Source organism: Ursus maritimus, unplaced genomic scaffold (assembly GCF_017311325.1).
Source record: "Ursus maritimus isolate PB19 unplaced genomic scaffold, ASM1731132v1 scaffold_3, whole genome shotgun sequence".
Lineage (NCBI taxonomy): Eukaryota > Metazoa > Chordata > Mammalia > Carnivora > Ursidae > Ursus > Ursus maritimus.
The window spans coordinates 7299163-7312924 of NW_024425563.1; the positions used below are offsets into that span (position 1 = coordinate 7299163).

The 13762-nt window shown below is 40.1% G+C and overlaps 1 protein-coding gene across 13 annotated transcripts in view; it reads left to right on the forward strand.

Annotated features, from left to right (window-relative positions):
* The window catches only part of EZH2 (enhancer of zeste 2 polycomb repressive complex 2 subunit), a 55114-nt gene that overhangs the window by 28855 nt on the left and 12497 nt on the right, over positions 1–13762 (forward strand). For 9 of the 13 annotated variants that reach the window (XR_005838457.1, XM_040643850.1, XM_040643854.1 and 6 more), the window contains 4 exons: positions 2639–2759; positions 3547–3687; positions 4641–4743; positions 5250–5428. Coding sequence is in view for 12 of the 13 variants with exons in the window: in XM_040643850.1 (XP_040499784.1) it covers positions 2639–2759; positions 3547–3687; positions 4641–4743; positions 5250–5428 (544 nt within the window). In the remaining variant the exon portion in view is untranslated. The remainder of the gene's footprint in view (positions 1–2638; positions 2760–3546; positions 3688–4640; positions 4744–5249; positions 5429–13762) is intronic. The other 4 variants (XM_008697275.2, XM_040643856.1, XM_040643852.1 and 1 more) reach the window with 2 other exon arrangements.

The window sequence follows — 13762 nt, forward strand, 5'->3', positions numbered from 1 at the left end:
TTCTTGTCAAGGTGAATCAAGAATAATATAAGTAAAAAAAGTTATTGAAATGATAACACTCAGTGATTTTTTTTTAAACGGACATATATATATATTTATGTATATATATATTTATATATATTTTTTAAAGATTTTATTTATTTATTTGACAGAGACACAGTGAGAGAGGGAACACAAGCAGGGGGAGTGGGAGAGGAAGAAGCAGGCTCCCAGTGGAGCAGGGAGCCCGATGTGGGGCTCGATCCCAGGATTCTGGGATCACACCCTGAGCCGAAGGCAGATGCTTAACGACTGAGCCACCCAGGTGCCCCCCCCCATACATATTTTAATAAGCCTTTGTGGTGGTGGTCTTTTTTCTAGAGTTTCCTAGTTAAAATATTCTCTAAAGGAAAAGTGTTAAGCGGAAATCCTACCTGGGATTAAAAATATGTTTAAAAGATGAAGCTTATAGTTCTTATGCTTGAAAAGGTCAGTCAGTATTCTGTAATTTCAGTCTGATTTAGAGGTTTTGTTAATTGAGAACTTTTTATTGAAACAGTTTTAGGCAGCATGTTATTAAATGATAATGTACATTATGAAATATTCTCAAGGCTTATAAAACACAAACTTCAGCATATTTCCACAGATAACACTGGCCCAATAGCTTTTGTAATGAAATGCTGGTATTTAATTCTTTATAGAAGTAGGATGAAGGAAGGTGAAACGAGAGAAATTTGAGTGTGCATTCTTGTGTTAAGTAAAAAATACATAGTTTTATTATTTACTTGATATGTAAAAGAAGCTAAAAATGTTGATAGGAGTCCTTGATGAGCCTGCTTTAGGGAATTGCTTACTAGGTTTTTTTTTTTTTTTTAAGTAGACTTCATGCCCAACGTGGGGCTTGAACTCAAAACCCTGAAATCAAGAGTAATGTGCTCTACCAACTAGGTCAGCCATGCACCTTGATTTTTTTTTTTTTTTTAAAGATGTTTCTTATATCTTTAGTAACTTAAAGATTTCACAGTGGGAGATTAAAGACAAACTTCAGATACTCTTCTCTAATTGCCTCGTGTGTATAAGGCTTCATGCAGAAACATTTAGTTTAAGAATTATATTGCAAGAGCGTAATGGGAGATTTCATATTTTCTTAGACTAAACTTCTGAAAGGATATAGTGTTTAGAGTTGTCAGTATTATTTAGAATTATCCATGGGTTTTGCTGGTCAATGACCAAGGCAAATTAGGCAGACTATCTTTATTATGGTTAGGATATGTTTTGGGGAGCAAAGCTTACACGATACAGTTAGGAAGACAGAAGAGGCAAGTGTGACTTAATTTTGGCTTTTATCCAGAAATATTAACACTCCTAGTTTAAATGGGATTAGTGAAAGTGAGATGTGGTGCAAACTGGACTCTTTAGTTGTTCGTAAGTTTGGCTCTGGATAGATCAGTGCATTAAAATCTAAATTTTAATTTTGTATCCCTTATGTACTTTCTCTCCCAATTTTCGTTTTCTCTGTTCGTCTAAGATTCTGTTGTCTTTCTGAACTTTGCAGTTGTCCTAAACTTGTTACCTGGGGATTAGTTGAGATTTTCCCCTTCTCTTCGTTTTTCCCACCTGCTGCTATGTGACAGTCCCATGCGTGTCTCGTGGCCTTTTCTTGGTGTATTCTTGGCTGTCGATCGTGCTCCCTGTCTGAGGCTCCTACACTGGCCGCAACTGCCCTGTCCTCCTCTCCTCCTAGCCAGTCCACTCTGTTTATCAGAATTATCCTTCTAAAATTCTCTTTTTAACCTGTCCTCACTTTAGTCTCTTTAAATATGGACTTCAGAATTCTCTAGTCTTGATCTATGATTACTGTCTTTTTTATCCTTCGTTGAAGATTCTCTCCCTCCCATGCATGTGTGCTTCCAGTCTCTTGTGTTCTTAAATTCTCCCTTCTCCCGAACTTTTCTTGGATCGGCTCTCCCTGCTAAGTTAGTGCCTTCTTTTTCCCTTGTTGTCTTCCAAGCCTTCATAAACTCATCTCTCTTCCTGCTTAGCATGATCAGCTTTGATAGGCATCTTGTTCCTCTCAGCATTGAAATACTGTATGTAATTGTAGAATGTTCTTATTTTATGTAGAAGAGCAAATTGTTTTGGCATAAACTTTATGATGCTCTATTTTACATCCCCTAGATTTTTATCATATTGAAGGTCTCTGAATAGCTAGATCATCAAGTGACGTTTAGAAATCCTTATGTTATTATCTTCTGTTGTACGGCTATTTTAAGTGGTTTTGATAAACCATATTCCATTGATTCAGAGACACTGGGTGTGTCTTAAAATTGATTGGTCATGTGGTAATATGCAATACTTTTTCTTTTCTTGAGGTGCAGAAAATAATGGTAAATTTTAATGATTGATGACATGTTAGATTAGGTGAATAGGTATTTTTTCTTAATTTTTTTCCCTATAAACAGTTTGATTTCTGAGGTAATTCTTATTGGTGGGAGGGGTCTTTATTTTATGTTTTAGAGTTTGCGGTCTGTTAGTTAGATCTGGGGAGCTGGGTAGAGACATCTACTTGGGAAAAATCGTATTTTACACCACATTGACTTAAAAAATATTTTGATATTTAGGATAAGCCTGCTTTTAAAATACATTTTTTTATTTTTAGGTGGAAGATGAAACTGTTTTGCATAACATTCCTTACATGGGGGATGAAGTCTTAGACCAGGATGGGACTTTCATTGAAGAACTCATAAAAAATTATGATGGAAAAGTACATGGGGATAGAGGTGAGCCCTGTGTTTATTCTCTTGGAAAAAGGGGCCAAAGAATCGAGATATTTTGAATTTTTTAAGCATCGGTATGAAAAAGATTTTTCTTTAATATCAAAAGTAAGTTTTTTGCTGGCCTGGCCTGGGCCTGTTTTCAAGGCTAAACATTTTAATGTTTTCTCTAACTATTTTTAAAAATGATGCATAGTTGGTTATAACTTTAATTATAATGCCAGTAACATGTAAATTAAATAGAGTTGTTTGAGTATTTGTAGATTTTAAGATTGCTTCACAGTAGAATTAGGGTCAGGGCCCTGCTTGTGTGATGCATGGGCTCCAGAAGGCCCTGTGCGCAGAAGGACGCCCCACTAAGCTGCCTCAGGACCTGTGCTTTTGTCCCTGTGACCACCGCTTCTGTGCTTCCCATCCCGGAGAACCCACAACAGTAGTCTGGCAGGAGGGTAGTGCGTGTAACATCATCACCGTCCTTTCTCTCGGGAAGAGTTATTGGGAGGAGGGTGAGGCCACAGTTAGTTTCTAGAGAATCAGGTTTGAGTAGCGGGCACTGGAAACTTGTGGGGGATGGTGTGATTAAAGAGAAAATGACAGGTGTTGAAGAGAAATTCTTCTTAACTTTGCCTCAGGTCGGTCTTGAAAATGATCTCCCGCCTCATTTTAACAACAGTGTTCTAGTGCTAATTAATAGGCCCCGGCTGTTTCTTCCAGGTTAGAAAAGGCGTACGTTAACTTTTGTCATCACCACTTTCCTCTGTGTATTTCTGACATTTGACTTGATGAATTTCAGAATGTGGGTTTATAAATGATGAAATTTTTGTGGAGTTGGTGAATGCTCTTGGTCAGTACAATGATGATGATGATGATGATGATGGAGACGATCCTGATGAAAGAGAAGAAAAACAGAAAGATCTAGAGGAGAACAGAGATGGTAGGTTTGTGTGTGGCCATGACAGCATTTTTCAAAAACGATAGAGTATAGACAGATATTAATTCCTTCTTTCTTTTTCTTTTTTCTTTTCTGAAATATCGTATCAATGGTAATAGAATCAAAATAAGAATATCATTTGTAACATTTCATCCTGTACTTGGACGTCTTTATTTCCTTTGGCTAACAAATGAACGTACTCTGTTTTGGGCATTTTGCTGGGCAATCATCATAATCATCGTTATGATATAACCTGTTGATCATGGACTACGTACAAGGAGTGGGTGCCAGTCACTCTCTGAGCAACACAAGGTGGCTGTTAGCATCAGATCTATTTTATAGTTGAAGAGACAGGCTTAGTGCAGTTAAGGAACTTACTTAAGATTACACTCTTGGGAAACAACAGAACCCAGAACACTGCGATGGTAACCTTTCTGACTGACTCGAGAGCCCATGCTTTTAACCCCCTGCACGAGTGATGGCTTATCAGAAACACAGAGGACCCCAAACCGGAGCCCATAGTTGGTGGAGACTTGGCAGAGTGCGTTATTAAATGGCATAGAAGAATGTGGGGAATAACTGCAGTCTGGAAGAGGCATAATGGTTGTGTAACAGGCAGTGATCACATGGCTCCTCTCCTTCGTTTTACGATGAAGATCAGACCCCAGTGGACCGTGGCCAGGCAGGGTCACAGACCCGGTCAGTAGCAGAGCTGGGATCACAGCCTGGGTCTTCTGCCTCCCGGGGGGCCTGAAACTTTCCATATTTATGTTGAGCTCTTTGTCTGGCTCACCAGCACTCCCTGGATACATGTAACATACGTCAGGAGTAAGTGAAACACAGAGTTGCTAATTTCTTAGGAAATCCGCTTTGTTAGGTGTAGTTGCGTGGAGAGAAGGAAGGATTGAAAACTTGTTTACTTTCATCTTCTTTCCCTTTCGTATTTCCCCATTTAGATAAAGAAAGCCGCCCACCTCGGAAATTTCCTTCTGATAAAATTTTTGAAGCCATTTCCTCAATGTTTCCAGATAAGGGCACAGCAGAAGAACTAAAGGAAAAGTAAGATTTGTTCTTTGGAGGCAGTGTTGCCTTGTACGGTATGCAGCTCAGCATTTTGGTTTATCAGAAACGGAACTAAGGTAGCTGATGAGCCCCTGGGCTTCCTCTGTTGACTGTGGCAGGGTTCTCGAAACCCTGTGTCTGTGGCGCTTTGCTCAGGACGGTTACTGTAGGCGCGGTAAACACACGACATCACTGACGCTCGTACGTGGAGAGGAGAATTTCTCTGGACACTTGTAGAAATGTCAGTGTCGTTGAAGTTTGTTAATGAACATAGTCACATTTTTCATGACCTGAACCCTACCCGGGAACTTGATTCTTGATACACCGTGCATAATTTTTAATTCGCTCTTCATCTAAATAAAGATGGTTGTCGGTGAGACGTTTCCTTGTGTGTTTTGGGCAAGACGGGCATCACAGATGATACGTGGCACCGCTTAGAAACTGTATTTTCCGAGAAGTCGTTTTTGCTTCACCTTCACGTGCGTTTTTCTGGTTAATGTTAGGTATAAAGAGCTCACCGAGCAGCAGCTCCCCGGCGCACTTCCTCCTGAATGTACCCCGAACATAGACGGACCAAATGCTAAATCTGTTCAGAGGGAGCAGAGCTTGCATTCATTTCATACGCTTTTCTGTAGGCGATGTTTTAAATATGACTGCTTCCTACATCGTAAGTGCAATTATTGTACGTTTTCATTTTCTATCTTTGTTGTGGAATTATGTCTTAAAGCAACTTGGAAAGTGTTGTCATTTATTATTACTAGAATTTATCATTTAATCTGGCAGTTATGATTGAAAAATATGTTAGGATCAGATTATCGTGCTTTTGTACTTTGTTGCTTGAGGGTTGCTGGGAAGTCTTTTGCACGTGTTTTATTTGGGCCGCCTGTCTCCCACTAATTTGGAATACAGGTCAGTGGTTTTTCCATAAATGCTAACCAAGCAGTTGTTTTGTAATAAAGCTATTACCGTGAACTAGCTGGTAGCCGAGAGCAGCACTGCAACATTGATGAACAGATTTTGTTGAACAAGAAATTGGTTGAAAGGATGCTTATATATGTTCTTGTCTGTTTAGTGAGTTCTTTTTTTGTTTTGGGTCTTCTGAGTAGGTTACTTTTAAAAATATCTGCATTTGGGGGACAGCCTGGGTGGCTCAGTCGGTTAAGCGTCTGACTCTTGATTTTGGCTCAGGTCATGGTCCTAGGGTCGTGGCATCAAGCCCCGCATCTGGCTCCGCACTCAGTGGGGAGTCTGCTAGAGATTCTCTCCCTCTGGCATGTCCCATCCTCCCCCCAGCCCCCTGCACTCCATGCACATTCATACTCGCTCTCTCAAAAAAAAAAAAATCTGCATTTGAGGGGCGCCTGGGTGGCGCAGTCGTTAAGCGTCTGCCTTCGGCTCAGGGCGTGATCCCGGTGTTATGGGATCGAGCCCCACATCAGGCTCCTCTGCTATGAGCCTGCTTCTTCCTCTCCCACTTCCCCTGCTTGTGTTCCCTCTCTCGCTGGCTGTCTCTGTCAACTAAATAAAATCTTAAAAAAAAAAAATCTGCATTTGAGTACAGGGAAAGCAGAAAATTAAAATGTTGTTAATGAAATTTAAGTGTGTCCCATATACTACTGCTGTATTTTTCTGACATTGCTGGGGACTGAGGCTTCGTAGGAAATTTTCCAGGTAACGGGAATTTTTTTTTTTTTTAAAGATTTTATTTATTTATTCGACAAAGATAGAGACAGCCAGCGAGAGAGGGAACACAAGCAGGGGGAGTGGGAGAGGAAGAAGCAGGCTCACAGCAGAAGAGCCTGATGTGGGGCTCGATCCCATCACGCCGGGATCACGCCCTGAGCCGAAGGCAGACGCTTAACCGCTGTGCCACCCAGGTGCCCCTGGGTAACGGGAATTTTTTAAGAACAATTTAAAAAGCACCAGCTGCTTTTGAGGCACATAGTTTGAAAAGATATCTGATATCTCCTTGGTTTCCTAAACAGAGTTTACTTAATAAAAGTTCGCTTTTTCCATGTTACGTTTTAGTGCGACCATCTGTGGCATGGTCCCCCCCCCCTTAGGGGCTTCTGGCCTGTGTGAAGTCGTTCCCTTGTGCTGATGGCCATTTTGGGTTCCTGCGGCTCTTTGACAGCAACCTCATTATCCAGTGGCGCCTCGTAATGTTAATTAGCCTGCCCAAGCAGTTACATCTTGTCTCATTTTGCGTTTTTGCTCATAATTTGTTGTGTGATATGTATCCTGACCTGGAAATGGTTTAAGTGCGTGCGTGCGTGCTAGTGGTGTAGTTACCTTTAATTAGAAAAATTTGAAGTAGATTTTTAGAATTATTATATTTCCTATGTCCTTGCTCTTGTTAACCGCCTTCCTAATCTTGATGATTTCTTCATTTTAGTCATCTCTGCTCTGCCAGTCCTGATCAAAGGAAGGTCAGATATCCTACTTGGGCTCGGCAGTGTTGTCTTCATACAACTTTGACAGAGTTGCCTTGCATTTAATTCACCTTTACACACATTCATTTTATAAACTATGTCCAGTTTTTATTAAAACTATTATAAATTGCCTTCAGATACCACTCTAGCAAAAACAGTTGGGCGGAAGCTCTCCTTGGAAGTCTGTGAAATGGTCCCTCCAATTTGTTGTTGCAGCATTTCTTGTACCTTTCGTGTTGTACAAATGAATGAAAGGAAGTAAGATACTACTTTTAAACATTATTACAGGAGTTATTTTATTGTGGTCTTCCGATTTGAGTCATTTTGATGAACCTTGAACCTGATAATTATCTCCTTATTCGGGCTCGGAAGGAGAAGTTAGATAGTGATTGCACTCCAGGGAAGTTTGCTTCTGTGGAATGGCGGGCTGCTCGCGTGTGGCACGTGGGAGCAGTGGGTCCAGCCGCCGCTCTGCCCCCGTTTCCTTCTCTGGACACTAGAGCCAATCTCTTCATAATTTAGCCTTGATAGATTCCATAGGTATTCGTTGCTTTCCATTAACTTCGACAAAATATCACACCCCGTAGGTTTTTCCTAGGTAAAGTGAGTCAGTAAATACATCATTAAACATATGTTAAATGTAATATTTTGTGCTTTAATTTTGTTTTTGTCTATGTGAGAGAATAACATAGTACTTCATAAGCTCTTGGTTGTGAGGATTAAATTTATTACTCTGTAGTTTACGCAGAGTAAAATACTTAAAACAGTACCTGGCTTGTTTTTAGTCATCGTTGTTTAAACAGACCATCATTCACATGACCTGCGTTTCAAAAATGTATTAAGAGGTGTCCAGTGAACTCTCCCTGCCACTTCTGCCCTCATCCATAGAGTTTGTACCTCATTCTTTACACCACTAATGTCAATTTTTTCTGGCAAAATGCAAAGATATTCTTCTTTTTCTGGCTGTCCTATGCAAAAGGTGCCATACTATTCAGGCTTTTCCCCGTTTTGACTTAATAAGTATGGTGGGTATTACTCCTGGCTGTGGAGGCTGCGTAGACTTCCGCCGTGGGAGGCGGGGAGCTTGCCGAGCTGATTCCTAAGGCTCAGCGTTTGCATTGTTTTGTGTCTCCCGCGCTGACAGTGCCACAGTGAGGAACCCTGGCTGTACCCGTGCGTCATTTCCCGCATGTCCAGGTGAACCCGATGCGCCGGGTTTAGATGGGGTTCGTTCTTTTGCATCTAACATTGAGTCACTGGAATTTATTCTGATAGAATTTTGGATCCACCCCTCCTCCCCACCTCCAAGGCTTGGAGTTGTTTCTATACCATTTACTGCAAAGTCCCCCAGTCGCTGCCATGCTGCCTGCCGTCATTCCCTGTCACCATGTGTGCTTGGGTTTCTTCTTTGCATTTGTTCCTTGAGTCTTTCTGTCCAGGAGGCTTTATTCAGAGATCTCCTGGCTATTCTTGCTTATTTTTTAATGTAAATTTTAGAATCTTTAGTTTGTCTAATTAAAAAAAAAAAGTCTAGGTAATATGTTTATTGGAATCCCCTTAAACTTATTAATTACCTAAGGGAAAACTGATATCTTAAAATGAGGATTAAGTGTAACCATATGATCAAGTTTCCTTTTGTGTCCTTTAATAACCTCAAATTTTCTTCATGTAGCTCTTGTACGTTCTTTCTTAAGATGATTTCTAGGTATTGATGGGTTGTTGCCTGGCTTTTTCTCTTTAAATCCTATATGTTTTATAACCTTGATACCTTACTCAGTTGTCCTTGTTTATATTAGTTTCTCAGTGGATTCTTATTTGAGCTTTCGAGTTATGAAAGTAAATTATCTGCAGTTACTGATATATTCTGTCTTTCCAGTATTTATGACTTTATTTTCTTGTGTAATTACATTGGGTTGTATCTTCAGTACAGTGTTAAGTAATATTGGTACTAGTAGGTACTTTTATTTATTTTTTTTGCTTCTGGATCAGTTTTGGAAAATTATCTATTTCACCTAGGTTTTGAAATTTATTTGTATAAAGTTGATCTAAGTGTTCTAACGATTCTTTTCTAGCTTCTTAAATTAAGTTTCATTCTCTCATTTTTCTTGATGAGCTTCAGAAGTGGTTTATTTTATTTTATTTTGAAAATCTGTTTTGTGTTTTCCCCTCAGAATCCACTACTGTATTAGATTTACCATTTTTCTCTTTATGAATGTGATTTTTGCATTGTTTTCATTTTTTTTTTAAAGATTTTATTTATTTGACAGAGATAGAGACAGCCAGTGAGAGAGGGAACACAGGCAGGGGGAGTGGGAGAGGAAGAAGCAAGCTCCCAGCGGAGGAGCCTGATATGGGGCTCGATCCCAGGACTTCTGGGATCACAGCCTGAGCTGAAGGCAGACGCTTAACGACTGAGCCACCCAGGTGCCCCTGCATTGTTTTCATTCTTTCCTCTTTTTTTGGGATATATGTGGTTAACATGCAATGAATTATCTCTAGAGTATTGTTTCAATCTCCCTTATGTTCTTATGTTTGGTATTAGTATTTATAAGTAACTTTAAGGAATATTTTATGTTTTAATTCATTGTTTAAGGGAGAATTTTTTAAACTTCTTGGGTGAAAGAGCCTTTTTTGGATGTTACATATTTTTTATGATTTCTATGTGGTAGTCTTACTGATCTTAGGTTACTTAGGTGTTGGGGGGGCGTCTACCATTCTTATCTATAAAGAAGATGTTTCGATGGTAGGGGTTTGGCAGTTCATCTTAGCCAGAGCTCGGTATCTGATCATGGATCCTCTCTGTTAGAGGGACTTGTGTGTTCTAATGAAGCTTGAAGGATAAATGGCTTTGGTTTGAGAATGAATCCCATTTTGTATTCCAAATAACTTTCAGATCATAATCCATTTTGTAAATTGGAAACAGGTTCTGCAAACTTGGAATCATGTAATTTCTTTATAAAAGCCTCAGCCTAAAATTGGCTGCCTGCTCTGTCTTTGACACTTGTTAGAGGAACCAGGGTCAGCTCCTGAATGGACTGTGGGTGGGTATAAAACATTTCTGATGGGGAGGGAAGGCAGGCAGGCTGGGAAATTTTATGTGCTTAAATAGGATCAAAAGTAGAACCTTGGAGTAAATGTTTTGTTAGGTTTATATTATCTGTAGGTCTCCATTTTAAGCATAAAATCCAGTTCTCTCATTTCTGATATTAGGTAGAAGTCTGTTCTTTTGGAATGTGTATTAATGCTTATTGTAGAGCTTTTAACATTTTAATGGTTAGAACGTCAGAAACAGTATTCCAAAGTTTGTAGTTGATGGTTGACTTTTTTTTTTTTTAGTATTTCAGATGTGTAATGATTAAAATTCAGATGTACAGAGTTCATATTTGCCATGTAATTAGAGTGACTTACCCTCCCTAAATCTTGGTTTTTCCCATCTATAAAATGGGGATAAGAATCCTAATACTTAGGGGATTTTGTGGGGTTAAATGAGGTCATGCTTAAGGCCTCTTATTGTGTGCTTTGAACACAAGAGCCTTTACTGTTAGCTGCTGTCGCTGCCTGCTCTTACTACTGTCCTATGCTCTGACACTGATATTTTGTAAGGTACTTAGTATTAAAAGTCTGATATCTGTGATATACACAAGAAATTATGTGATTCCAACTATAAGTATATTCAGTAAGAAGTTTTTTTAAAGATCTATTTATTTGGGGTGGGAGTGCATATGAGTGGGGAAAGGGACAGGGAGAGAGAATCTTCAAGCAGACTTCCCGCTAAGTGGGGAGCCCCATGTGGGGCTCGATCTCACAACCTGAGATCATGACCTGAGCCAAAACCAAGAGTCGGACACTCAGCTGACTGAGGCACCCAGGTGCCCCCATTCAGTAAGAATTCTTAATACCAAGTTCTAATCAGAGCAGACAGGATCAGTACTTTGAGCAGAAGCTAATGGATAACACTGACACTTGGTACTGGTCTGTGTTCATTTATTTTGTCATATTTATCACGTGACAATAAGCTGAAGACGTATTTAAGAGACATGTTACATTCCAGAGGGGAGATTTCTCTTCCTCCATGTGGCGGGCTTGCTGGATGAGGGTCTTGGCACACCTGCTGTCAGCTAACTAGCCACGCGAATTATTCCCGTTAGTCCTGTTTCCTGACTTGTAAAATCACCACTGGAAATAGGTGATGGCTGAGGTCTGTGCCAACTCTGTGATTCTCTGATTCCCCAGTTCTGTGTTCGAGGCATCATTACTTGGTGAAACATTAGAACATTCTGAGGGTCTGCTCTGTATTTTTAAGCCATTTTTTTAGAATTGCCAGTTTACTCATGTACAGGGATAGGGAATAGCTGGAACCGTGCCTCGTAACAGTCCTCTTACCTTTGCTTGAAGCCTTTAGATTTTCATCAAGATTCTACAGGCTGCTTTTGAAATTAAACAAAAACAAAACCCCTCAACATTCCATGTTCTCTCCTTTATATAAAGTTTTTAAGAAAGCACCATGCTTCAATTTTCTAATAATTTCTTGATCAGGGAATTTTATATGTTCTCCCCCATAATTTATTTAGCTAGAAAAATATTTTAATAACTTATTTGAAATACCAGTATTTCAAGATGCCTATGTGAAAATATTAAGTATTCTGAAAAAATCTCAAATAGTTAAGACATTTCTATTTCTAGAAGAGGGAATTCTTTATATACCTAGTTTTCTTGAACAATTGAAGTTTGAAATTCTGCTGAGGGAAGTCTAGTAAGGAGAATAGTTCTCTTTCTTGAGCTAAGTGCAATGTGAAATGAAGAATGTTTTTTTACCTTTGATGATTAGTGTATTAATTTTTCCTTCATAATCAGAATGTGGCTGGTGAGTGTTCTGTGACTTTGCTCTGGTGTCTCTACGGCCTCTCCCAGCGCAGGACTGGCAGGGGCTGCTGTCCTCCCGTGCATGTGTGTGTACAGATATGTATGTGCCTTTGTATTTTTCACTGGATCAGGTGAAATCAAGAACATCAATCCATAAATAGGGGAGACAGCCGCACTAAAAACAAATTTTACCAAAAACAGATTACTCTGTACGTGCTGACTGGCTAAGGGCGATCTTATTTTTTGGATTGATGTAATTCCTTGCTGCTGATGTGACCGTAACCTTTTGTAGGCTCAGACTTTGTATTTTAGGGGTCCTCACCTGTTCAAAACCATAATCCATTGCTAAATTAGTTGTATCAGTCTCTCATTTCACAGGGAAATCTAACACACACTTGAAACAGAGTTTGAGTCTTGAATTTCTACTTCAAAAACATGTCTTTTTCCCCTTATTTCCCTTATCAGTCTGTCTTTCTCATTTAAGTTCTATGGATAGAAGTATGGCTTTTTATAGACTTTTTTTTTTTTTAAAGATTTATTTTTGGGTAGAGAGAGCATGTGCTCGGGTTGGGGGAGGGGCAGAGGTGGACGGAGAGATTCTAACAGACTCCACACTGAGCCTGGAGCCCGACTTGGGGCTCGATCCCATGACTCATGAGATCAGGACCTGGGCTGAAACCATGAGTCGGGCGCTTAACTGACTGAGCCACCCAGGCTCCCCTACAGATATTTTTTTTTTTTTTTTAAAGATTTTATTTATTTGACAGAGACAGAGACAGCCAGCGAGAGAGGGAACACAAGGAGGGGGAGTGGAAGAGGAAGAAGCAGGCTCATAGCAGAGGAGCCTGACGTGGGGCTCGATTCCATAACGCTGGGATCACGCCCTGAGCCAAAGGCAGACGCTTAACCGCTGTGCCACCCAGGCGCCCCCCTACAGATATTTTTTAAATGGTTTGTTTCATGAATATGTCACTTACTTTATCCAAATTAAGGTGATTTTCATCTTGTGTAATTCTGAACAGGGCATTTCTAGCATTTGCCTTCGTAGCTGGAAGTAGGCTTTTCTCGAGGGTTTCTCCAAGTTCTCATTGCTGTGCGTTCATGCTTAGTTCACTCTTGTACTAGAATTTGAATATTTTTGTTATCACATTATTTGGGGATTTTTAAATTTCAAACACTTCTTTCTAGAACCTGTTTTATGTGGGGCGCCTGGGTGGCACAGCAGTTAAGCATTTGCCTTCGGCTCAGGGTGGGATCCCGGCGTTATGGGATCGAGCCCCACATCAGGCTCCTCCGCTAAGAGCCTGCTTCTTCCTCTCCCACTCCCCCTGCTTGTGTTCCCTCTCTCGCTGGCTGTCTCTATCTCTGTTGAATAAATAAATAACATCTTTAACCAAAAAAAAAAAAAAAAACCTGTTTTATGTGACTGTGTTTCCTATACAAGGGTGCTGACTATAAGCTTTCACTAGATTGCTGAATTGTGTGTGATCTGAAGAAACTGAATTTCAGTAGTCTGAGGCTGTCCTCTTTATTTAAAAGTCTATTTATTTAATCTCTACACCCAGCATGGGGCTCGAACTCATGACCACTCATGACCCTGAGTTCAAGAGCTGCATGCTCTTCCAGCTGAGCCAGCCAGGCACCCTTGTCCTCTTTATTTTTGAAGATTTATTTATTTTAGAGAGCGAGCGAGGACAAGTGGAGGGGCAGAGGGCGAGGGA